The sequence below is a fragment of the Theropithecus gelada genome, chromosome 13, assembly GCF_003255815.1.
Source record: "Theropithecus gelada isolate Dixy chromosome 13, Tgel_1.0, whole genome shotgun sequence".
NCBI classification, from domain to species: domain Eukaryota; kingdom Metazoa; phylum Chordata; class Mammalia; order Primates; family Cercopithecidae; genus Theropithecus; species Theropithecus gelada.
In genome coordinates, this window is record NC_037681.1 from 106,340,810 (window position 1) to 106,367,618 (window position 26,809).

At 47.5% G+C, this 26,809-nt stretch overlaps 1 protein-coding gene across 1 annotated transcript in view; it reads left to right on the forward strand.

Annotated features, from left to right (window-relative positions):
* TCF7L1 (transcription factor 7 like 1) overlaps positions 1–26,809 on the forward strand; it is a 181,733-nt gene that overhangs the window by 134,323 nt on the left and 20,601 nt on the right. The window contains exon 4 of the mRNA XM_025353551.1: positions 19,310–19,393. Within this exon, the coding sequence (XP_025209336.1) occupies positions 19,310–19,393 (84 nt within the window). The remainder of the gene's footprint in view (positions 1–19,309; positions 19,394–26,809) is intronic.

The window sequence follows — 26,809 nt, forward strand, 5'->3', positions numbered from 1 at the left end:
ACTCCTGACCTCCAGGAATGGATAGAATGGAACATGGAAAATGAAGGTGAATCAAATGAGAATTTGGCCAGTGGACTTACAAAAAAGTGTTCAAATGGGCCACACCTACCCAGTCTGGTGCTGTGCGTGCATCACACGTCCTCGGACATGAGATGGAGTTGTCACCTGGTCAGTGATTGGGTTTCAGAGTCTGGGTAGGAACTGGGGGCTCAGGAAGGAAGTGGCAAAGATGTGGAATTTTCGGGTCATCATCAGGCCTGAAGAAGACCTGATCACCACCCAGTCTCGGTCCCCAAACAGCTGCTTGTGAAAGTTCTGTAACCAACCTCACACACAGGATATGCCTAGAATTGGTGTTCTACTAGGTCACTCAGGAAATGACGGGGGATTTGAGAAATGTTTTTAGAGCTTTTGTGCTCTGAAATGTACCCTCCTTCCCAGCCCAACTAGCCTAGCCTGGATGCTTGAAATTCCATAAAGACCAAGCCCTAGATTTGATTGGAGAGTTGGGGGAATGCGTTGCAGCCCCTCTCCCAACCCAGAAAGAAGGCATGTAATGTGCTAACGCCGTTAGGAATGTTTATAGCATATGGGTTATGATAGTGAATTTGTCCAGGAAACCATCAGGAAACTTGTGTGGGCATTTCCTGTCTCACCTTCTGATGGCTAATTTATGAGGGCTGCTCTCAGATTAGAGATCCTCCATTTTTACCAGAAACTTCCACCTTGAGCCTTATAATGGATCCGCTGGAATGAAGATATGTATTCTAGGCAAGGATTTAGGTAGCGGAGAACCATGAACCTGGCACACCATGGCACTAAACAGTGTTTAATTGGTAAGTGGGTTTATGCTTGCTCTGGGCTGTGAAAGAAGAGTGTAAAAGAGCCAGGACCATAGATCCAGGAAGGTCATCTTTGAGAGAGAAGCCCAAATAATGGGTAGAAACTGCAGAAAGTTATGGAGGGGTAGGTGTGAGCATTTGGGGACCACTCTGACCTCACATTAACATTACCTGGGAGCTATAAAAAAAAAAAAAAAAATAGATGCTTGAGCCCCACCCTGGAAGAGTTAAATCCTAATGGGGAAGGCGGACAGGAATCAGTGTTTTTAAAGCTCCTCCCAGCAACCCTGATGCCAGTGAGACTGAGAACTAGCAGACTGGGTTGTCTTCTCTGGTTGAATTGGCGTCCAGACCTTCCCCCAGAGGGGAATCCCTCTGGAAGGGAAAGAGTGGAGGAGAGTGTCCAGGGCGGGGCTGTAGAGCGGACCCTTCCTCAGCCACGGAAGGACTCATGCAGCTGGCAGTCACAGCACTTACTGGCCCCAGCTTATGTTGCCCAGGAACCATTGAAGGGTTCCAAATGGCTGAGGTCACATTTTTCCAGGCCGTAATGGGGACGATTGGGAAGGTTGTCAGGGGCAAGACCCCATTCAAAAGAAAACAGCACTCAGAAGTTCAGAAATGAGAGGCTGAATATTTGAATATAGACTTTACTATTTTTTTTTTCTGAGTGTTTTTATATATTTAAATTTTTTTAATTAAAAAGTGATTCCCATTGCATATATTTGCATTTACCTTTTAAAATCAATGTATGTTTAGCCAAAAGAATAAAATAAAAACACCCATAATCTTGTCGCCCAGAGAGATAAGTGCAACTCACCTCTTAATATATATTCTTCCAGATTTCTCAACACATACATAAAGATACCTGTTTTACAAAAGTAGGATTCAATACATGTTTTTTCTTTTTTTAAGCACTCCCCATTACACAGATGGAAATACATGTTTTGTATCTTGCTTTTTCATTTGACAGCGTAAACACCTTTCTGTTTCTGTAAATAACCACCTGCTACATAAATTCAGATATCATAATTGTAGCCTAAGGCATTGAATATCTTTCAGCTATTATAAACAGCTCTTCAGTGAACATCCTTGCATTCTATATTTTGCTTGCATCCTTAATTATTTCCTTAGGATGCACTCCTAGAGACAATAAGCCTTGAGAAGACTTGATACATACTTCCAAATTGCACAAGAAAGGATTTACTAATTTACTTTCCCACCAACAGGGTATTAAAAAGTGCCTGTGGTAATTAAAGGGGGAAAAGGCCACTGCCAACATGAGAGACTAAAAGTAGTTAACTCATTACTGAGTTCATAACCTCTTTATCTCACATTCTGCAAACAAATGGGAGTAGAACCCAGAGATTTTCCTTGACGGCTTGGTGCCCAGCCCAGGACTTTTGTTGTCTGGCCCACCAGGTCACCGGCTCTGGGGTTTTCACTGCAGCAGGTATCCTTGTCCAGGGCCTTTGTTTCCCGCTGGTCATTGGCCCAGCATGCTTCCGGTGGGCACTTGGGAACCACCAGGGGGCAGTGTGGAGCTGTTGAGCATGCTTGGCGTGCCGTCTGGCTTATCCATATTGAAATTTTGAATAGTACAAGTATTATTTTGTTGTGTTTTATGACTTCTCAGATTGGTATTTATAATATTGATTTGCTTACACTAGTATTTCATCCCTTTCCAATTATTTTTATGTTTATGTGTTGTAAGAAAAAATAACCTAATCCATCATAGCTCTTCTGTAGCTGGAGGCCGGGACACCTGGGTTGTTCTGATCCCAGCTCTGCCGGTGTCCTCCGTGACCTTGGTGGGACAGCTCACCCCGTGGGCCTGACTGCCTTTATCTGAGGAGTGCCAGGATGGGCTGCAGGAGTGGTGTGTTTTCTTCTCTTCCAGCACTAGCATAATGAAAGGATTAAGAGTTGGCCTTGACCGGGTGTGGTGACTCACGCCTGTAATCCCACCACTTGGGAGGCCGAGGCGGGAGGATCACTTGATTTCAGGAGTTCAAGACCAGCCTGGCCAACATGGTGAAACCCTGTCTCTACAAAAATACAAAACTTAGCCGGGTGTGGTAGTATGCACCTGTAACCCAGCTACTTGGGAGGCTGAGGTGGAAGAATCACTGGAACCCGGGAGGCGGAGGTTGCAGTGAGCCAAGATTGTGCCATTGCATTCCAGCCTGGGTGACAAAGCGAGACTCCATCTCAAAAAAAAAAAAAAAAAAAAGAGGTGGCCTTTGGGGCTGCGCGTGGTGGCTCACACATGTAATCCCAGCACTTTGGGAGGCCAAGGCAGGTGGATCACTTGAGGTCAGGAGTTCAAGACCAACCTGGCCAACATGGTGAAACCCTGTCTCTACTAAAAATTCAAAAATTAGCTGGCATGGTGGTGCACACCTGTAATCCTAGTTACTCAGGAGGCAGAGGCAGGAAAATCACTTGAGCCCAGGAGGTAGAGGTTGTAGTGAGCCAGGATTGCACCACTGCACTCCAGCCTGGGTGACAGAGAAAGACTCTGTCTCAAAAATAAATAAATAAACAAATAAATAAATAAATAAATAAAGAGTTGACTTTGAGATAGACTTGGGCAAGTTAGTTAACCTTTTTGTACTTTAATCCCTCCATCTGTTAAATGAGGATAATCATAGCATCAACTTATAAGGGGGTTAAACAAAATAACACATGGAGTATCTGGCACAAGGTAACTCATCGCTAAATGTTTTCTTTAAAGAAATCTGTTTATCCAAGATTTATGCAGACAGTTTCCTGTCCTTGGCTTTGGCACATACTTATTTACTTATCTGAAGTGATATTAATATCAAACAGAGTATGAATTTCAGAAGTGCTATATTCCACAGCAGGGTTGAACAGCAGAATCCCAGCATCAAGGCCCCCAGCTACAAAAGAGTTAGGATGTTTTTGCTTATTTTTTATAATATATTAACTATAGGGGAAAATATAAAAAAAATAGAGGCAGATATGATATCGGTAAATGTTTTTTATTTGATCACTTTAGGTAAATGGAGTCTTACTCGCCTGATAGGGTCTCCACTGGCAGCGGACCTTCCCATTCCCTGTATCCATCATTCTCCCAAAAGGTGATGGTTTCTCTGTTCTCACCCTAGGTCAATTAAATTAGGGTCTATGGCAACAACCCCAGGAGTGTGACCACTAATTGCCTTTGAATACAACATTTCCACTAGAGCTGCCTGGGAGGCAACACCTCCAGAGAGAAGGACTTGCACCTCTAATTTGGTTAATCCTAGAACACCCTGCAGTAGTCATCAAGCACCTCTCACAAATGTTATGCTGTGCTAAAGGCTGTGGGGACCCAAAGGGCAAATAAGATTGGATGCATTTTTTTTTTTTGAGACGGAGTCTTGCTCTTGTCGCCCAGGCTGGAGTGCAGTGGTGCGATTTCGGCTCACTGCAACCTCTGCCTCCTGAATTGCTGGGATTACAGGCGCCCGCCACCATGCCCTGCTAGTTTTTGTACTTTTCATAGAGACCAGGTTTCACCATGTTGGCCAGGCTGGTCTCGAACTCCTGACCTCAGGTGATCCACCCTCCTCGGCTTCCCAAAGTGCTGAGATTATAGGCGTCAGCCACCATGCCCGGCCTGGATGCCTTTCTGAAGCAGCAGGTAAAAAAAAAAAAAAAAAAAGACTGGATGCCTGTCCCCAAATTGCTTAGGAGAAGCTAAGCGAGGAAATGTGAGCCCGGCTGTGAGCTGGAAAGTCAGCGGGCAGCAGGGTGTGTGACCGACCTGGAGGAACAAGTGTGGGGCAAGGTAAATGTAAGTGAATTGCAAGACAGTGGTAGTTGAGATGGAAAAAATACAGGACTTGATGGGCTAGATGATAAAGTGAGGAAGAAGGTGGAGGAATAGATGTCTGAGGTTTTGACCCTGCAGGTATGTAAGAAGAGAGAGATGGTAGATCTTGGTGAGAAGCCATTTGGGGAGAAAATAGTGGTGTATCCTGGGAAGCTCTGACCTTTGAGTTTGTGTGCAGAACCTCTTTCTCCAGTTCCTAGGGGTGCCCTCATCCACAACTGGCAGTGGCCCCTGGATGGCCACAAACATGCAATCCTACAACAGTATTCCCCAGATGTCACTTACTCGCATAATCTTTGCCACATACCACCTATACTATTTACATAATTATTTTTCTTTGAATTGATTCACTTTTTTCCACTTTTTAAAAATGGAGCTTCACTGTAAGCAACAGTATCCAAGATATCAAACTTTGCCTGTAACATGTATGTGTAATTGTATATATGTATATACATGTGCATACACATACATAAAAAATACACATACATATTTATGTATTTATAATTTTGTTTGGCTATATATATACATTTTTGTTTTGTTTTGTTTTGTAGAGATGGGGTTTCACCATGTTGCCCAGGCTGGTGTTGAATTCCTGGGCTCAGGTGAGCCTCCCAAAGTGCTGGGCTTACAGGCATGAGCCACCACACCCTGCCAAAAATACATACATATTTTAAGGCCTATTAATGTAAATATTTTAGGTACTAAAAAATAGGAGGTGTTGTTTAATAGAATTGAGATGGGAACTGGAAACAACACTGTTTTCATGAAGTGAGGAGGAAGAGGCATGATGAGTTTGGGTGTTGTGATAATGCATACAAGGTATCTGACACACATGCCCATAATCAGTGGAAAACTTCTCAGCCCTTCCACTGTCCATCATAACTTCCTGCACGCTCCCTTCAATATGGACAGAAAATCGTGTTGTTCCCTGAGATATATAAGCCTCATGTGCACCCACATTTGCATACACACTAGGGTAGGGTGCAGGACCCGTTCTTCAGGCTCCTTTATCAGGAGCAATGACCCTGTGTAGAGGTGGCTGGTGTGACCCTTATTCTCCTGTGTCCTTGTTCACCTGTGAGGTCAGAGATCTCTCCTGGAACTGTCCGTCTATGGAGGGGCTGCCTCAGACATTTCCCCTCTCCCGGTGCCCAGGAGTTGTTGACTTTGGCCAGCGGCTGGGTCTGCAGGAGCCGCAGGGAAAGGTTCTAGGCTGGAAGGCAGCTCCAGGCTGCCTGGCTGTTCTTTTGTGTTGAGTATTTCACTGGCCCCAGATAAGCGCTTCCTGTTCCCCATTGATTATACACAGATCCTGCTTCCTTTCCCCTCAATACCTGGGATGCTTTCCAGCTTCTCCTCCCATAGGGGAAAATCCATAAACTTTAGAATTCTCAGGCCTGCTTTTGGTCAATGGACTTTCTGCAAATTATGACTGTTTTTGCCATCCAGTCATATTCCTGGTGAAGCCTTCACCGCCGTCTAGGAGCTGAGTTCCACTTTGTGCCAGCCAAGAGAGATGCTTCTATGACCTGGTTTCTGCCCCCTCCTTCTCACCCGACAGAACATCTGTATCTACCTCCTGGCATAAATCAGAGAGAATAAATAGACTGCACCTTACACGTCAGTTTTAATCAACTGTTAGTAGCTGCCTGGTATATCGTGTTGAGGATTCTGAGGTCTTACCCAGCTTTAGTAAGAAAGGGTACCGTGGTCTACTAGCAGTGTCTGCCACAAGCACAGAGGGATGGGACCGCTCCTGTGCCCCGTATTTGCTATCCCAAGATTCCAAGATCAGTTGGAAGTTTCTTATTTGTTTATTTATTTAGAGACAGTCTCACCCTGTCACCCAGGCTGGAGTGCAGTGGCATGATCACAGCTCACTGCAGCCTCGAACTCCAGGGCTGAATTGATCCTCCCAGCTCAGCCTCTCGGGTAGCTGGGACTACAAGCGTGCACCACCACACCTGGCTAATTTTTTTTGTATTTTTGTAGAGACGGGGTCTCACTTTGTTTCCCAGGCTGATCTTGAACTCCTGGGCTCAAGTGATCCACCTGCCTCAGCCTCCCAAAATGCTGCGATTACAAGTGTGAGTCCCATTCCCACCCACAAGTTTCTAGAAGGCAGAAATCATGTCCTTGTACCCTTAGAGTTACAACATAACGGCCTAGACCCTGTATTCTAAGGCCAGTGTCAAGTAAATCCAACAGCCTCCAGCAGGCTCAGTTTCCTTTTTTTTTTGGAGATGGAGTCTCCCTCTGTCACCCAGACTGGAGTGCAGTGGTGCGATCTCAGCTCACTGTAGCTTCCGCCTCCCAGATTCAAGCAATTCTCCTGCCTCAGCCTCCTAAGTAGCTAGGATTACAGGCGCCCGCCACCACACCCGGCTAATTTTTGTATTTTTAGTAGAGACGGGGTTTCACCATATTGGCCATGCTGGTCTTGAACTCCTGACCTCGTGATCTGCCGGCCTCAGCCTCCCAAAGTGCTGGGATTACAGGCGTGAGCCACCACGCCCAGCCCAGTTTCCCATTTTTTAAATGAATGTCATAATATCTTCTTTACCTATATCCAGGAGTCAGTAATAGCAAATCAGATAATTAATATGGAATGCTTTCAAAAGTAAAACAACTATGGAAGTATATCCTGCCTGCAGGACCCAGCACAGATGCCACCTCCTCTGTGAGGTTTTCAGTTGTTCCACGATAACTCTTGCCCATTGCAATCCCTGTCTTATCTGAACCTGTCATTTGTAGGCTTATAGTCTAGTTATTTATGTACTTTAAAAAATCTCTCCTGTGGTATATCATGCACATAAACAGACACCTTTTAGATGAGATACTCACTAAACATTGACGGAGGGCTCTGTACAGAGCTGTCACTGCATCGTGGTCATCTGGTAGGCAGTCCTGTAAGAACGGGTAGCTTCCTGCTAGCTTTAAACAGCATCGTTTTATATTTTAGAAAGATATTTCTAGAGGCAAGTGAAGGGTAGACAGGAAGAGATGAACTGAGACCAGGAGCACTGGTGGAGACCACTCAGTGGAAAGAGGATTTGGGACCCCTTCATTTCTGTCAACTACCCTATTCTTGGACAAGAGACATTTTGTCAGTATGAGGCAAAGCAACCTGCCGATGTGGCTGGCAACCCATCACCACCCCTTTCAAACTGGGTTGCCCGCACCCCTGCTGCCTTCCTCCTGGGTGAGAACCTGCAGGAGCTCAGGCAAACCCAGAAGGCTGCTGCGGGGGCCTTTCCATGGAATAGGGTTCCAAAGATGTCCAGAAGCCATGGAACTTAGTGGCCCAGAGCAGGTTAGGGGGGTCACTAAAGGCATTAAAGTGGATTCTGTGGTGTCTGGTTAGGTACACTGAAGGCACAGGATTGAAAATAATTCATCTGGCATTACTCTTAATAGCTTTGCTTACTGTTACTATGATATAAGACATACTGATTGTAAAAATTTCAAGTGAAGAAGAAAAATACAAAAAAGGAACTAATAAAATTGCCTGAAATGTTAAAAATCCAGCGATAACATTTGGGTGACTATGCTTCCAGATTATTTAACTGGCTTTTCTCACTGAACAGTTTGTCCAGGACAGTTTATTCAAGTCAATAAATGTGGATGGCCGGGCTTGGTAGCTCAAAGCTATAATCCCAAGCACTTTGGGAGACTAAGGCGGGAGGATCACTTAAGGCCAAGAGTTTGAGACCAGCCTGGGCAACATAGTGAGACCCTGTCTCTACCAAAAAAAAAAAATTAGCCGTGTGGTGTGGTGCTAGCCTGTAGTCCCAGCTATGCAGGAGGCTGATGTGGGAGGATTGCTTGATTCCATGAAGTTGAGGCTGCAGTGAGCTACAATCGTGCCAGTGTACTCCAGCCTGGCTGACAGGGCAAGACCCTATCAATCAATCCATTAACCAATATATCAATAAAAAATCACCCAGAAGGCATGCAGAACCTGCAGCCACAGGGCAGGAGGGAGGAGAGGCTTCCCCAGAGCTGCCCATGGCATGTGGCAGTTCAAAAGCCAGTTGCCTTTATTTTCTTTCTGAAGTCGTCCATGGCCTTGCAAAGACAAGAGAGTGTCTACAGAGACAGTGGAGGGAGTGGAACAGAAGCCAGCCTACTGGGGGCTGAGAAGTACCTGGGAGGTGGGGAGGGCATGTAAGCAGCCTGTGTACGTTCTGGGAAGGGAAAGGAGGAGAACCAGAAGGGGCAGCTGCCCACCAGCAGCTTCCTGGGCTCTCCTCCCGCCTCCTCCTCACTCACAGCAGCCCACAGACTCAGCCTCAGCTCCTCCTCTCTGGCCTCTTCCCCCGAGTGAAGATCAAGTGCAGGAGGGGTTGCACCGGCTGTGCCGGCTGCAGGGAGCCCACAGACCCCTCCTGTGTTTCACCTGCAGTGACTCCATACTCGTCCTCCCCCGTCCCTGCCACCCAGCAGATTGTGTGCCCACTTCCTCTGTGCCACACACATCTTTTTTCCCTCCTTCAAATCATCACCCATACAGAGGACAATTCGCAGCCTCGCTCATTACTAGAGTAATGGAAACTCCAGCAAGGGACTTTTTTTACCTGTCAGTTTGGCAAAGTTTAAACAGTTTAATAACCTTGTATGGGCAAGGAAGTGGGGAAATAAGCCCTCTCCCAGGTTGCTGTTAGCAGTGTCAACTGGGAGAAATTTAACAGCACTCTTCAGAACTTAAATGTGCTTGTCTCTGACCTAGTGATTCCCCTTGCAGCTGGGAATGTGTCCTCCCACTATAGACATACATGGGCGACATGGTGAGTGTTCAAGGGTGTGCACTGCAGCAAAGCCTGGGAAACAGCTCCATGTCTGTGAGCATGGGCCCCTCCAGTGGGTTGTGGCACCACCCTATGGTGGCTGCTATGTAGCTGTAACCCAGGAGGCAGCTCTGCGGGGAGGGCTGTGGGACCAGCCCTACTATGCTGACAAATGGAGTAGGGGCAGAGTGGCATGGGTGGGTATGTGCAGGCCAGAGAACAGGCTGCAGGCTGTGAAGGAGAAAGGCATTTGCTCTTTCAGCCCAGTCTGAGCTCCTGGTCAGGGGCCAGCAGGTGGACTCTGCATCCCGTGGGGGCCAGAGCAGATGTTCTCACCTGAGGGCCTGAGGGGAGGGAAGCAGGTCAGTAGATTCCCAGGCACGCAGCAACAGGGGAGAGACAGAGGGAGGGGCCCGGCAGGGTTCACCTCAGGGAAAGGAGGACCGGGCCTCCAAAGTCAGTTTCCACAAAGACACTTCCTGCAGCGCGTTGGTGACTGGGCGGTGAGCACGGACACTGCCCAGGCCCAGCAAACCCAAGGTCACAGCCGATGGGAGAGGCAGCTTGCGACTCAGCAGGCCCAGCACTCCAGGCTGCAGAAATGCGGACCCGAAAACAAGTTGAACTTTGACATTGTTTGAAAACCTAGGGCTCTGTCCCAGGGGTCCCCCTGGTCAGGGCCACCACAGAATGGCTATGCCTAGTGCTCTGGAAGCAGAGTTTTCCCTCCTCCAGAGCACGCAGCTGTCAGGGGGACATACCTAGCCAAGTGTCCGGCTCTCCATCAAGACCTCAAGCAGGCAGGCGCACGTCAGCTGAGAACCATGTGTGTCTCAGCTTTCCAGCCATCCCAGCAAGTCAGGACACATCTGAGACCACCACCCCCCAACCCAGCTCCTGCCCACGTGCATTGGTGTGCCCGAGCCAGTTGGCACCCAGACAATTGGAAGCATCTCTTCCGCACTGCTCATCGTGGTACCTTGAAATCAGTGGGCGTATTTACACCATGAATACCAGCAAATGCTTTGGTTTTTCACTTTGTTTTTTGCTTAGAGAGCCAGTTGTTAGGTATTTACCAGCACACCACTGAACCAGACCTCTCTCCCCAAGAAGCGCCATAGATCTATGAGTGGCCAAGCTCTGTGTTCATTGGCTCTTCCCCTCCCCCAGGTCAAGTGCAGGTCACAGGCTCATAGAATACCAATAACTTACACATTTAGTGACTGATCACAGAGTTCTTACAAGCTCCTCACATGCCCCACACTCTGCCTGGTCCTCTCCGGTGTGAGAGGACACTCAGACGCTTGAGTTTGACAGCCACATGTGAGATAACCACTCTGCCAGGCAGTAGGTGTTCTTATTCCTGTTTTACATGTGGAAACCAGAGGTTCTGAAAGGTGAGGTACACAGGCACACAGCTTGTAAGTGGGGTTCAGCTAGGACCCTTGATTCCATATTTGTTGAACACCTCAACACTGTCGGCACTCTCAGTGCCCTCTGTGTTTAGACAAATAGCTGCATTCGATTTTTCCTTCCAAAGGAGACCATCTAGTCCAGGCCCCTGCTTCAGGCTGATGAAGTAAAATATTCCCATTTTAAAGGTGAGAAGATGGAGTCCAGAAAGGTTAGAAAGAGCCTGGAACCCAGATCTCTTGCCTCTTGTGCTCTAAAACGAAAGCTTGGCTTCTGAGGGTGAGCCAGTTTTTAAAAACAAACCTTGTATCAAATCTAGGAGGCAAAATTGCCAGGTTCTTTGGAATGGGAGGGGAAAACAGTAGTTTGAGATCATCCAAAAAAGAAAGAATCATTTGGGGAAAGCCGGGGAAAGACGTGTTTATGGTGAAACTGACACCTGATTGACACACTCTTACTATTCAGTCATGAAATGCTTTTGGAGCCCCTCTGCTACCAGTGCATGGGCTTTAAAACCATTTGTTGACTAAATGCTGCCACACGTGCTAGAGAGAGCAAAGTAACTTCATGGGTTTAAGACCAGTGCAGGCTGGGTGCGCTGGCTCACCCCTGTAATGCCAGCAGAATTGGAGGTGAAGGCGGGCAGATCACTTGAGCTCAGGAGTTTGAGACCAGCAAGGGCAACATGGTGAAACCCTGTCTCTACCAAAAGTACAAAAAATTAGGCAGGCGTGGTGGCACATGCCTGTGGTCCCAGCTACTTGAGTGGCTGAGATTGGAGGATTCTGGAGCCCAGGAGGTGGAGGTTGCAGTGACCTATGATTGTGCCAAGACTCCATCTCAAAAAAAAAAAAAAAAAAACCTCAAGAAAGAATCTAACCTACACTCAGGCAAAACAAAAAATGTCGTGTTTGGGATTTAGTGCCATCCACCAAGTTATGCAAAGGCGTAAACAACTCATTCTCAGGGATAAGAGTATAAAACTTCTTTTACACTTTTGCCCCTGGAACTTTGTCTAATCCATCTTGTTTGGGAACAAGTTCTTTACACTTTCATTTTCTCTTATTGACTGCTGAAAACTAAAAATGTTTTCCCAGTTGGGAAAGCTTTTCTGTCTCCCTATTCCCAAATTCATTGCTAGTGTTGATGTATTTTCAAACTTGGATCCATTTGTGAACTTTACTACAGAAGATAGAAACGGGTCTCCAGGAACTGGCCAAGTTGGGCATCCCAGCCTCCATGCTACGTTTACATATTCTCGGCAGAACTAAGCCAGTTACTGTGAGAAGCGGGCATTGCCCATGAGTGAAATGGGCTCCCGTGTGTGCTGCCTCTCTAAAGGCTTCAGGGAGAGGCTGTTCAACCCCACATTACAGATGTGGAAACTGGGCCTAAGCTCACTGCATTAATACAGCATAGGACAGGGTTTCAACACATCATGATTGCCAGGTTCTAGGTGAGGAATTGAGCTGCAGGCATGATCCTTGAGGAGCTTACAGTCCCAAGGGCAGGCAGAGTGTGTAAATGAGGAAGAGTAGCCTGGTGAGTGCTGTGGGAATACCGTGTGCTGCTCCTCGAGAGTGACGGACTCGTGGAGGACTCATGCCAGGGAGGGTGACCTTGGGAGAACTGGGTTTTGAAGAAGCGGTTAAAGTTTCCCACGAGTGAAGGACGCGGTAAAGGCCATAGCAGGCTGGGGAGCAGCGGGGCCACGTGGTGCATTCAGAGTGCAGCGAGGACTGTGCAGCCGGGGTTGGGGGTGTGAGGGTGGAAGCCAGAAGGATAGGGTGGTGCGGGATTGCTGGTAAGTTTGGGGGCTTTATCTCTTGACCCCAGAAACCAACCAGGGAAGTGTTTTGAGCAGGGGAGAGATTGACTGGTGTTTAGAAAGCTGATTCTAGTAAGATTTGCAGTAGAGTCCAGGTGAGACACGACTGCAACTGTGGCAGAATGGAGAGGGGAGGCACAGATCACTTCTTCACATTTGTCATTTATAATATGGTTATAGTATAGGTTCCTGTTACATAGAGCCTCTAAGAGGACAAGGAGAGCGTTTTGAATAATGTCATTGTCACTGTGGTGGGAAGCCGCCTGCACCTGGGGTTTGGGGGTAGCCTTGGGTTCTGGGTGGCAGTGGGACTTTAAATCTCCTGAAAAGCCTGGGAAACCCTTGCTTCTCTATCACAGGGGACCCTGGCTCTGGGTCCCCAAAGTCACTATTTACCATAGGGGTCCAGAGAGGCAGGAAGGACCGGTCACCAAAACTGGGACCCTTTGCGTCTGCTGATAGGCGGGTGGCCAAAAATGGGCGAGACTGTGGCTGGAGAAAGGGGCGCTTTATCTGCCTACTGGGCCTGTCCTCTAGAAGCAGCGGAAGGCGTTCTCTGGGCTGGAGTTTTCTCACCTGCGCAGTTTTGGGAGCTGACTTGTTTTCCTTGTGTGCAACTGTGGGGAGCTGTGGATTCTGTAACATGAAGCTTTGTTTCCTCTGTTGCCCAGGCCCTGCTTAAAGGCTTTTCTGTGAGAACGTGCGAACAGGGAGAATGTGGGCGTTCCCCTGAGCCCTGTAGAGTCCTGTCCACACTAAGCAAGTGTGGGACAGGGTGAGGACGGCTGGGGCGGGGCCCTCCCTACCTTCTGGGAGCCGGAGGGTTAATCTCCATAGCTCATTGGCAGTCCTGCCTCTGTACAGGGCATGCTGGGATTTCCTCCCAGCTGTTTTACATCACGAAGATTTGTGTGTTGGGGAAATTCCAGGGCACAGCTGCAATTAATCTGCTCCATGGCTCCAATCAAAGCGAGGAGTCTGTAGGATGGATTCTCCGCCTCCCTGCAGGAAAGGGGGCTCTAGCTCTCGAGTGACAGCATCTTTCAGAGGGACCCTTCCGGAGATCCACATTGAGTAGAAACAGCCCTCCTGGCCAAATGCTCACCCCAAGGAGGCTCTAAGGAGGAGCCCAAAACATTGAGAAAGAGAGGAGCAGAGCCCCTCTAAATAATAAAGTCACAAGAACACTGATGGCAACACTCGATAAAGATGTTACCCAAAGAAAAGAAAACTTTGTTCACCTTTACTTAGGAATGTAAGTCAAAAATTTAGAACGTGATTAGCATTCCACAACATAGCGTAAGAAGGAACAAACCACCATGACCAAATAGGGCTTACCTGGGAAACGCAAAAATGCCTTCATGTAAGAAAATCTATTGCTGTATATACATCTCATAAATGAGTCAAATAAGAGAAACCACATGACCATTTTGGTAAATGCTGAGAGAAAAATGCAACAACTGCTCCAATGTAAACAATGTAAAAATAGGATTAGAATCATCCTTCCTTAACAAGGTAAAGACATGTTTTAAACCACAGTCTCAATCTACTTAACTGTGAACCACAGTAGCAGAACCCCAGTCCCCAGAAAAGAGTTTCTCAGATTCAGTGAGATTGGAAAACTACATATCTGTCCTGTCTTAGGTAGTCATGACGCATGTAAATCGAAGACAGCAGTACCTGCCACTTGGGTTTGGTGTTTTCCTTTCTATTATTGAGTATCCAAAAGAGAGTATTTAAGCCATAGAAAGCACCCCAGGAGTGGGAGCGATAGCTGTTGCTTGGCCATCAGTTGTATTGATGCCGTACATCATTTCTTTTTTCTTTTTTTTTTTGTGACGGAATCTCACTCTGTCGCCCAGGCTGGAGTACAGTGGCACAATCTTGGCTCACTACAACCTCTGCTTCCTGGGTTCAAGCGATTCTCCTGCCTCCTGAGTAGCTGGGATTACAGGCACGCACCACCGCGCCCAGCTAATTTTTTGTATTATTTTAGTAGAGGTGCGGTTTCACCATGTTGGCCCAGTTGGTCTTGAACTCCTGACCCCGCCATCTGCCCGCCTCAGACTCCTAAAGTGCTGGGATTACAGACATGGGCCACCGCGCCCAGCCATCATCATTTCAATGTGTTATGTTCCAGTGGACATCCCCCAGGGGGGAGGTGGCTGAACCAGCCTGTGTACACATCTTTGCTATGTGCAGAAGCCCAGCCATGACACACTGGTCAGGAGCTGGGCCTTGCAGAGCCACTTAAATGTAGCCTAGACTGGGCATGGAGAATCCAGCAGTTTTAACCCGCCCACATACCATTACCATGCAAAGAATCTAAGCACAGTTGCCCATCACTTGCTTCCCCAAGGACGTGCTCCCACCCTGAGTGACTGCCCTCGGGTGATGGTGGGGTTGGCCTCACAGCTAAGAAGAGCTTTCTTGGCTGCACATGGTGGCTCACACCTGTAATCCCGGCACTTTGCAAGAGCAAGGCGGGAGGATTGCTTGAGCCCGGACATTGAAGACCAGCCTGGGCAACACAGCAAGACCCCCATCTCTAAAACTAAAAAATAAAAATAAATAAACAGAAGAACTTTATTTCCACTCTAGTTGGGCTGGGCCTGACCTAGGAATTCAGAACTACCTGGCCACCTTCAAATGTCTGGTAGTGCAGTGGAAGAGGATTACAACGGGTGTCGTTGGCTCCTGCTGCCCCAGTTCATGGTTCTGGGAAGCTCAACTGTCCTTTCAGAATTGTGATGGAGAGGCTGTCCATGGCCAAGCTGTAGGGACTCCAAAGTCTTAGAGCTCTTCCTCCACCCCCATCAGTCATCTCCAAATCTTAAAAAGACGAATAGAAAAGAGTAAGTGACGATCCTCCGTACCGCTGCCTCCCAGAGTGAGTCCCTCCCTGCACAGCGCCCCCGCACCACCCCAGGCATGGCTGGAGCAGGGTGAGTCCCAGTGGGATGCTCACTGTTCCCAGGACCACCTCTCCTTTCTGCTCTTTTCCCTCACACTGCCTGACTTATCTGTAGGGGACCAAGTATCAATGGTAGGCACGGCCAGTGGTCTCCTCCCAGCAGAAGCCAAGACTTCTTGTTATGTAGATAAAACAAGTGCATGGTCAGACACCCAAAAGAGTGGCTATTACTGAACACCCTTGCTATGAATGTGTGTACAAAAGACAAGCATATATAAATGTACCTGTACCTTGATATCCCTAGCACCAAGGCAGACAAACCCTCGTGGAGCACATGGTGTGTTAGGTACCAGCTCCTTGGCCACTGGAGCAGTGATTCTCAGTTGGGGAAGGGAAGAGTCTCTCCCTCAGCCCCAGGAGACATTTGGCAAAGTCTGGAGACATTTTTGATTATTTATATGGGAGTGCATCAGCATTTAGTATTATAGTTAGAGGCCAAAGTCGTTGTTAAACTTTACAGGACAGCCCACCACCCCCAATAAAAAAAGTTATCCAGCCCAAAATGTCATAGTGCCGAGATTGAGAAACCCTGCACTACAGTCCTACAAGCCAACTCTGCCAGACAATCTGTAAGGTCACTTGAGAGTATTATTTAAGACCTAAAACTCTAGCACCGTCCCAAACCAGGGTTCACGTTTCTTTGGACCGCCCCCATATGATCTAAGGACATCCCGGTAAGCCAACAAGAATGAATGTGTGTCTTTGTGGCCCTAAATAGGGAGCAGATGCTGGTAGAGTTGATGGATTTTAGGAACCCATCTGTCCTGTTTAATGTTAGGGGCTATAGATTTGGGATACTTCTCTTCAGCACCTCATAGTTGCTATTGCAGTTCAATTTTTAAAACCAGAAATGTTCAAGTTGTTGCTTCTAGAAAAACTGGTGTTTAGGCTTCAAGTGCAAGCTCTGGGCACCTTCGGCATCCCTCCAGGAGAACACTGACATGCATGGACCGGTTTCTGGATGGCCAGCCCCGTGCAAGACAGAGAAGGAGAGAGAAAACACATCCAAGCAAAGAAAAGGCTGTGGGTGGGGAGTTGAGGAAGACAGTCTTAGGAAAAGCTTTATGACTCGGTGTTGTGAAAGATGTGGGATTTGAAGTCAAGAGACCTAGGCTCTGGCTGCAGCTCTCTTGTATGAAGTTGGGCAAGCCGTTTAGCCTTTGCTTATGTCCATTAGCTCCTTTTTTTTTTTTTTTTTTTTTTTTTTTGAGACAGGGTCTCACTCTGTCACTCGGGCTGGAGTACAGTGGTGTGATCTCGGTTCACTGCAACCTCTGCCTCCCGGGTTGAAGTGATTCTTCTGCCTCAGCCTCCCAAGTAGCTGGGTCTACAGGTGTGCACCACCACGCCCGGCTAATTTTTGTATTTTTAGTAAGAGACAGGGTTTCACCGTATTGGCCAGGCTGGCCTTGAACTCTTAAGCTCAAATGATTTGCCCACCTCGGCCTCCCAAAGTGCTAGGATTACAGGCGTAGCCACTGCGCCCAGCCTAGCTTCTTTTAAAATTTGGGGTAGTCACCCCTACTTGTAATTGCGGAGTTGTTGTGAAGATTATACTGGGTTTTATGTGTGAAAATGCTTTGACAACTGCAAATGTAGCACAAATGTTATTCACAGTGGAAATGAGTTTTAACTAATACCAATATTTGCCCAGTGCTTTTAACTTGCCACAGGCATTGAAATCCCAGTTACTTCATGTAGTGTGTGTGGGCTCTGGGTAGGGGAAGGGATGGGTGGTGGTGGGAAGGGAGGAAGAAGATAGGGTAGCAGAGGACAGGGACAGAGGTGAGACCCCATTTGAGGGGTGGGGGTACAGAGGTCACAAAGTGAAAAGACTGTCCTAATTCATAGGGCTTCATTCCCACTTCGCACCAGGTCTCCCACTCCAGGCCTGCTTGGCCCATCCCATGTGCTAGGCTGGTCTGTGACACGTGGCCTTAAGTTGTTCCTGCCCATGGACACCTTTTTGAAAGCCCAGTCCCTGCTGTCTTGGTCAAGACTTATGGTGAATGAAGAGCAAAGGGGCCTTCGGGGGCTCTTCCCATCGCCCTCCTGCTCCTGTACACAGCAGAGCCAAATTGTGGTGGGTTTTTCCTGATATTACATGACCAGAGCGAGGGATGATTCAAAGGCTTCTTTTTTCTTTCTTTCTTGAGACAGAGTCTCAGTCTGTTGTCCAGGCTGTAGTACAGTGGCACAATCTTGGCTCACTGCAACCTCCGCCCCCCAGATTCAAGTGATTCTCCTGCCTCAGCCTCCCGAGTAGCTGGGACTATAGGCCTGCGCCACCACATCCAGCTATTTTTTGTATTTTTAGTAGAGATGAAGTTTCACCATGTTGGCCAGGCTGATCTTGAACTCCTGACCTCAAGTGATCCATCCGCCTCGGCCTCCCAAAGTGCTGGGATTACAGGGTGAGCCACTGCACCCAGCCAAAGACTTCTTTCTGTGAAACTTCCTGGAGCCACCACTTTCCATTACAGCTTTCATTCTTAAAGGAGTCTCAAGAATTCTGCAGAGGCTGCTTGCGGGTCTGCTGCCCAGAAGCAACCTGTCAGTGTTGACACTAACACAACATGTGTGCTTTTGCTCCTGGCAAAGACTAATGGTTTGCTTATGGAAATAATAGGCGTCATTTATCAAATGTCTCCCATGTGCGAGGCACTGTGTTCAATATGTGACACTGTCCCTAGTCCTCCGAGCAACCTGTACTGTGAGTGATAATAACCTTGCCTTACAAATGCTGAAACTGGGACTCAGAGTTGTTAATCACTCGTTCGGGGTCACACAGCCTGTGTTGGCAGAGTAAGAGCCTGAACCCATGAATGCAGGGCTCCGGAGCCCAGAAGCGCCCTTCCCAGTGCTCCTGCCTGCTGCTCCACTCAGCTCATTCTTTCCAGGCTTTTGGCAAGGACTGTGCCATGCCAGAGAGAGAGAGACAGAGAGAGAGAGAGAGAGAGAGTGTGTGTGTGTGTGTTGGAGAGATACTGTTTGGTTTGGGTTTTTTGCACTGATGTGGGAAAGAATGGGGTACTGAGTAATCTTTTCAAGGTTGAGAGACGCTATAATGAAGTAAAGCTCAGCATCCTTGAGTTGGGGTAGATGTTGCCCATGACTCTGTGTCAGGCAGATGACTTTTATTCGTTCATTCCCAGATACTTCCGGACAGCTGTTTCGTGGGGAGCATTGTGTGTGCATGTCGTAAGCGATGGAAATGGATGGGGCAGGATGGCCGTCTGGGAGCCTCTGCTTCCTTGATCAGCTCTGCCTGTCCGTGACTACAGCATAGGGAGGGGACTTGAGCCTCACCAATAGGTTCTTTGACTATGTTGATTGGTTGTGCTGAAATGGATCAGTTCTCACCGCCACTTAAACTTCAGCTTAGTTGCCATTCGTGTCCCCACCAAAATGACCGAGGGCATGGTGAGGGTGGTGGTGATTGTAAATATATGCTTGCCCCTGTTATAATCATTTGGAAATCAATCCAGTACAGGGCATGTGGCGTGAAAATGCAGGCCACCCCAATGGCCTGCCCCGGTGCCCTAACAGCAGAGCCCAGCAAACTGTGGGTACTTGTGAGACCTCATCTCACCAACAGCTTTTTCTTTTCTGTTCCCTGTACAGTACCTGCAGATGAAATGGCCCCTCCTCGATGTCCCTTCCAGTGCCACAGTCAAGGACACGAGATCACCATCTCCAGCACACTTGGTAAGTCAGTTTCACCTCAAAGCACCAAAGGGCCACTATTCCTGGCCTCATCCCTTGCCACTGCCTTCTGCCATCGTGCTGAAGCAGATGGGGTCCAACAGTGTTTCCTCAAATGTGTGAGTACAGTGAGGAGGAGCTGAGTGCTTGGGGCTCCAATTAGGTTGTGACCTACACATGCACCACACCGCCTTGGATGTTGTGTAATTGGAAGAGCTGTCCCCCAACCCCCACGGGCCTGGCTGCTCACCCTGGTTCATCATGGAAGCCTGCCTCCGATCCTTCCCGGCTGCCATCTGAACCTGCTGCCCACTTCACGTGGGTAAGGGTGGCCTCTCTCTCCTATTGAGGCTCACCCAGAATTGCCTCCTCTTCTCCCTCATAGCTGCCAGGCAATGTTGAAGAGGCTCTTCTGTACAGGATGTTATAGGAAATAATTTAATAGGACATATGCAAACAAATGCTCCTCAGGGCATCCGAGCCTTTTCTGCCAGGCCCTGTGGCAATACCAGCTGGACAGGAGGGTCTGGACAATCCTGGGAGACTGGAGCAGTAGGTCCAAGCAGTTCCTTTGACCTCCTCAGGACATGCAAAGGACTGAAACCCATAGCTGATAAGAGATGCTCCTGGAACAGAGCCAGATATCCTACTTTCCTGGGTTTTCCTGGGCGCTTGGGTCAACACTTGCCTTAAGACGCACTCACCCCACAAGCTAACTGGTGCTTGCCCACTGTACAGTGAGCCTCAGAATCAGGGGATGCGGTTAGAAGGGAACCCCCTCCTGCATGGCCTGTGCATTTTACAGACAAGCAGACCTAGGGCTTCACTGTTACTGCCCTGTACTAGGTATGAGGCATTGGGCTTCTATGATGTTTATTAAAGTTTAATTATAGAAAATTTTAAAGATGTATAAAAGTAGAGAGAATTATATAATGAATCCCCATGTTCCCTTCACCCAGAATTTCCTTCCTGCTACATTGGGTTTTAAAGCAAATCCCAGACATTATTTCATCTCATAGGACATTTTAAGAGATGTTGATAATTCTTATTCATTAAAAGCTTAGAGTCTAGCAGAAGAGAAAGAAGATGTGCGCAGAAAGCTAAATAAATGCCGGGCGCGGTGGCTCAAGCCTGTAATCCCAGCACTTTGGGAGGCTGAGACGGGCGGATCACAAGGTCAGGAGATCGAGACCATCCCGGCTAACACGGTGAAACTCCGTCTCTACTAAAAATACAAAAAATTAGCCGAGCGAGGTGGCGGGCGCCTGTAGTCCCAGCTTCTCGGGAGGCTGAGGCAGGAGAATGGTGTAAACCCGGGAGGTGGAGCTTGCAGTGAGCTGAGATCCGGCCACTGCACTCCAGCCTGGGCGATAGAGCGAGACTCCGTCTCAAAAAAAAAAAAAAAAAAAAGAAAGCTAAATAAATAAGGGTGCAGGGAGCCTGTGTGAGTTCCAGTAATCAGGAGACACACTCCTGTGGAGCCCTTGGGATTTTACACTGGGATCTACAGTGGGATGCCACATGCAGCTCTCAGGTGATTGTCACAGTCATCACCAGGGAGTCAGGCAAGGATGACAGTGGAAGGAACCATGAGTGGCGGGACCAGCCATCCAGGAAAGGCAGCAGGTTCTGTGGCCAGTCGCCAAGGCACAAGCTGCCCGTTGAACAAGCACCCCACACCTCAGGCATAAGCCAGGGTAGTGGCCAAGTATGAGACGCAGGTGCCCTCTAGTGGTGCCAGTCAGTCCTGGTGGAGGATGTCCGGACCACATCTGCCCACCCTAGACCTGGCTGGTGCCCCGCACCTCCCCCCAGTGCAGCCATCTCTGTTTCAGATCTGTGCCTTCCTCTACCTCTCCTGTGCCGTCCCCCAACCCACTCCTGAAGACCTGAGATGACTGGGCCCTCTGTCTTAGTGTCTCTCTGAATATTGTCTCATCTCCATCTACTTTTCAAGAACGTTATTTCCGGCCGGGCGCGGCGGCTCAAGTCTGTAATCCCAGCACTTTGGGAGGCTGAGATGGGCAGATCATGAGGTCAGGAGATCGAGACCATCCTGGCTAATGCGGTGAAACCCCGTCTCTACTAAAAATACAAAAAAACTAGCCGGGCGTGGTGGCGGGTGCCTGTAGTCCCAGCTACTCAGGAGGCTGAGGCAGGAGAATGGCGTAAACCCGGGAGGCGGAGCTTGCAGTGAGCTGGGATCCGGCCACTGCACTCCAGCCTGGGTGACAGAATGAGACTCCATCTCAAAAAAAAAAAAAACAAAACAAACAAAAAAAAAAACGTTATTTGCCTTTAAAAACTAACACATGAGGCCGGGTGCAGTGGCTCACGCCTGTAATCCCAGCACTTTGGGAGGCTGAGGCGGGCAGATCCCCTGAGGTCAGGAGTTCGAGACCAGCCTGACCAATGTGGCGAAACCTTGTCTCTACTAAAAATACAAAATTAGCCAGGCGTGGTGGCGCACACCTGTAATTTCAACTACTCGGGAGGCTTAGGTAGGAGAATCGCCTGAGCCCGGGAGGTGGAGGTTGCAGTGAGCCGAGATTGTGCCATTGAACTCCAGCAAGGGCAACAAGAGCAAAACTCCGTCTAAAAAAAAAAAAAAAAAAAAAAGCATGGTGGCATGCACCTGTAATTGCCGATATTTGTGAGGCTGAAGCAGGAGAATTGCTTGAACCCGGAAGGTGGAAGTTGCAGTGAGCTGAGATTGCGCCATTGCACTCCAGCCTGGGCAACAGAGCAAGACTCTGTCTCAAAAAAAAAAAAACTAACACATGGCGGCCGGGTGTGGTGGCTCACACCTTTAATCTCAACACTTTGGGAGGCCAAGAGGGGAGGATTGCTTGAGGCTAGGAGTTTGAGACCAGTCTGGGCAACATTGCGAGATCTCTACACAAAAAAATTTTTTTTTTTTGGAGACGGAGTTTCGCTCTTGTGCCCAGGCTAGAGTGCAGTGACGTGATCTTGGCTCACCACAACCTCTGCCTCCTGGGTTCAAGCGATTCTCCTGCCTCAGCCTCCCAAGTAGCTGGGATTATCTGCCTTCCTCGGCCTCCCAAAGTGCTGGGATTACAGGCGTGAGCCACTGCACCCGGCCAAAATTTTTTAAATTAGCCAGATGTGGTCATTCACACCTATAGTCCTGTCTACTCAGGAGGCTGAGGGAGGAGGCTCTCTTGAGCCTGGGAGTTCGAACCTTTAGTGAGCCATGATTGTGCCACTGCACTCTAGCCTGGATGACAGAGTGAGACCCTGTCGTGAACAAAAAACAAAACTAACACGTGTACTCTGAGTTTCCCATTTTTCCTTTTGCACAGAGCAATCCTTCTCCGAGAAATGAAAGAAAAACCCTGTGTTCAGCCTTCCTGCCCGTGTGAGCACCGTCCTGTTTCTTTTTTAATGTTTACCACTTGACTTCCCTCACCTCTGTCACCTCCTTTATTCTGCCACTCCACTGCAGCCCAGCTCAGCGCTCCAGTCGCCATCTAATAACTAACTCCACTCATTTTCCTGCTTTTTTGCAACACAGCTGACACCCAAGCCCTGACTACTCTCTGCTTCCTGTAAATCTTTTCATTGACTCTGAGATACTGTATTGATACACATAATCAGTTGTTTGTCCTTTCTAAGCTTCCATTTTCTTTCTAGACTTTTATTCAAATAAATCAGGTCTTCATGATCACTTATTACTCTCAATGTTTGTGACAGAAAAATATATAAAATCCCATCAAGAGAGTTGTAGGACTCTCAAGAAAGTTCTTCACCCACAGTTCCAACTGCCAAACAAACATCTAACCATTGCAGATGTGTGCTCTGCAAATAATCACCCAGCATTGTGGTGGGGCAGGGGTCCCTTATTTTGTCTAAGGGCAGAGAAGCATGAACTGTTGCCACACATGGCATTATAGATAGCAACATGGATAATTTTCTAGTATATGTTATATTATCATAGTCTGTATTTGAATATAGCAAAGCAGAAACAGGCCTCAAAAACTTAAGGAACATTCATGGGAGAAAATCGTAACATTAACTGGGAATTCAACAGATGGAGAGAAGACCATCATTCTGAATTTTTGAGGCAGAGCATCTCATTCCAACAAGAGGTGTGGATGTGCAGGAGCAAAACCTGAGCTACCCAGGGAGGAGGGTATATGAGTGGGAGGCTGTATAATACACTTGGTTGAAATCCCAGATCCACCTCTTTCTATTTATGCAGCTCCAAGCAAATTACCTCATCTCTCTTTGCCTTGGTTTCCTCATCTATTAAATGGGGATTAGAAGAGGACTGACTTCATAGAGTCGTTGTGCAAAAATGAGCCAGTGTATTGTAATTAGTCTAGAATTGTGCCTCTACTACAAAGTAAGTCCTCAATAACTATTAGCTTACTACTCCCAGCATCACCACCACTACTACCGCTACCTCTACTATTATTAAATGAGAAGGAAAGAACAATGAAAATACTGTTTAATTAGCAAAACTAAGAGGTAATGAGGGCCTGAATTAGGTGCCAGAATAAATGGACAGATTGCAGAGGTAACAGAGATAATGAGCCTATAGAATTTAGCATCTAATCCCCCAAGGATATGATTTAATTGGTCTGGGGTGCGGCTGGTATCTTAGTTTTTAAGCTCCCCAGGAGATTCCAAGGGGCAGCCAGAGTTGAGGATCATTGTTGTAATTGCAAATCACAGACCAGAGGCGGAGTGGAAGGAGGACCTAGAGACATCCCAGTTTACTCGGTGCGGCTCTCCAGGCTAGACGTGTGAACAGGACTTGAAGGTTTTTCGGAGGGAGTCACAGAGGTTTGGACCCTGGCTTTTTTGTTAAAATACTTGAGCTTATGAAATGTATTTTAGAGTCAGGAGTAAAATATTTAAGATGAGGTTTGCCCTGGGAGTTGAGCAAGTGAAAGAAACAGCTTGCATACTTGCAGAGATTTAGTGAGTCATGTAGAAGCTGCCTAACGAGGAAGTATGTCTAAGCAAGTCACAACTGGGCCAGAGTGCAGGATGAAGTTAAGTATTAATAATTTGGATTTTACACCTTCAAAACAAGCTCTAAAGACTAACAGTAACATTATATAAGCAACTCTTTGTAAGATCCGATCAGTGTAATCTCATCACTTGCAGATTATTATCCAGACCCCTCACCATGGCCCCACATGCCAGGTGCCTGTCTTCCCTCCACTCTCCCGCAGGAGCACTGTGTCCAGCCACACAAAACACATATGCACATATGTGCCCCTCTAGAATATAAGCAACACAAAGACAGGAATCGCATCTGAGTGCCTGTTGTAATGCTCGGGAACATTTGTTGAATGAATGGAAGAATGAACGGTCTGGTAAAAAGTTAATAACCCTCTCTACCCACATTTACCCAAGATCCAACTCCTTTTTTCTTTCAGAACTGTTTTTTAATTTTAAAAAATCTTTTTTTGAAACCATAAAAGTCATGCATGTACTATGTAGAACTCTTGTGAAAATGCCAGAAAACACAGAAAAAGATGTGTAATCCCACAACCCACAAACATTTTGTTCAATAGTATTTCAGTCTGGGGGTGGGGGTTGTATGTATGTGTACTTATAACTTGCTTTCTATCTGGTGACCAAAATGCTGCCTGTCCAGGTAGATGCCTAATAAATTCTACTGAGTTACAGGCAAATGGGGCCAGAGGCCAGAAGACAAATAATCTAGGTAATTTGGAAATGGTTGCAGTTCTCCAGAACTTTAGAGTGACTTAATCCAGCTTTTTGGAAAGTGGTCAGATATTCATGGTTTTTTTAAATGCAAATTTTAGCTGTTAGGCTGAGCATCCAGAATCAGAAAAGAGACCTAGGGAGTAAGGAGTCGAGGGATAGAGGAAGGTGTAGAGAAAAATCTACATGAGGTTAGTGCAAAGGCAGAAATATCTACCAACTTTGAAACCTTGCCACCTCTCTCTTCCTGGTTGCCTTTTATTTAAACATTTTAAATATAGATATAGATGGTTTCCAGTTGTTTGTTTGTTTTGAGACAGTCTCACTGTTGCCCAGACTGGAGTACAGTGGTGCAAACTCAGCTTACTGCAAACCTCCGTCTTCTGGGTTCAAGAGATTCTCCTGCCTCAGCCTTTCGAGTAGCTGGGATTAAAGGTGTTCACCGCCATGCGCAGCTAATTTTTTTGTATTTTTACTAGAGACAGGGTTTCACCATGTTGGCCAGGCTGGTCTCGCACTCCTGGCCTCAAGTGATCCGCCCGCCTCAGCCTCCTAAAGTGCTGAGATTACAGGCACAAGCCACCAAGCCTGGCCCAATTTTTTTTTTTCCCCCGAGACAGAGTCTCACTGTTTCGCCCAGGCTGGAGTGCAGTGGCACGATTTCAACTCACTGCAACTTTCACTTCCCAGGTTCAAGCAATTCTCCCTGCCTTAGCCTCCCAAGTAGCTGGGATTACAGGCGCCTGCCACCACGCCTGGCTAATTTTTGTATTTTTTAGTAGCGACGGGGTTTCGCGTGTTAACCAGGCTGGTCTTGAACTCCTGACCTCAGGTGATCTGCCCGCCTTGGCCTCCCAAAGTGCTAGGATTACAGGCGTGAGCCACCGCGCCTGGCCCCATTTTTTAAGCTAAAGTTAACATCCTGTGCATATATTTGTATACGTGTGCGCTTTTCCCCCATTTAAAAAAAATTAGAGATAGGGTTTCATTATGTTGTTCAGCCTGGCATTGTACTTCTGGCCTCAAGTGATCCTCCTACCTCAGTCTCCAAAAGTACCAGGATTACAGGCATGAGCCATCATGCCCAACCTCCCCATTTTTAAGATACAATTTACATATAGTGAAATTCACACAAGTATATAGTTCTGTGAGTTTTGACAAACTCCTACAGTCATACATGAGTTCACCACAATCAAGATATAGAACAGTTCTCCTAGTCAGCTTAGCGTGATATGAAAAGTAAAATTAAAAAAGATATAGAACAGTTCTGTGTTAGGGTTCTCCAGGGAAACAGAACCAAGGTGATGTATGTGTATATAGTGAATGAGTGAGTGGGTGAGTGAGAATGTGTAGAGGGAGAAAGATTTAAGAGGGTAGGCTGGAGACTGGCAGGAAAGACTTACTGTCTTAAGTCTAAAGGCAGTCTGCTGGCAGAGTTCCATTCAATTTTAAGGTTCAATAATAATCCTCTTTGGCACCATTCATTCTCTGTCCTTCCAGCCCACCAGGATGGGAGCTGGGAGCTGTGCCCCTGAGGCCCTGGGCGGCAGCCACACCTTCTGAATCCCCTCTTGGGGTCATTCTTCCCTCTTCTTGAAGGATAACAAATGTTTGCAGCCGCATCACTATAGCCCATTCTATAGCAGTCTGACAGCCTTCTTTCCCTTTCGTCCTGTCTTTGTCCGCTTTAATCCAAAAGGGCAATATTTCTGCTGA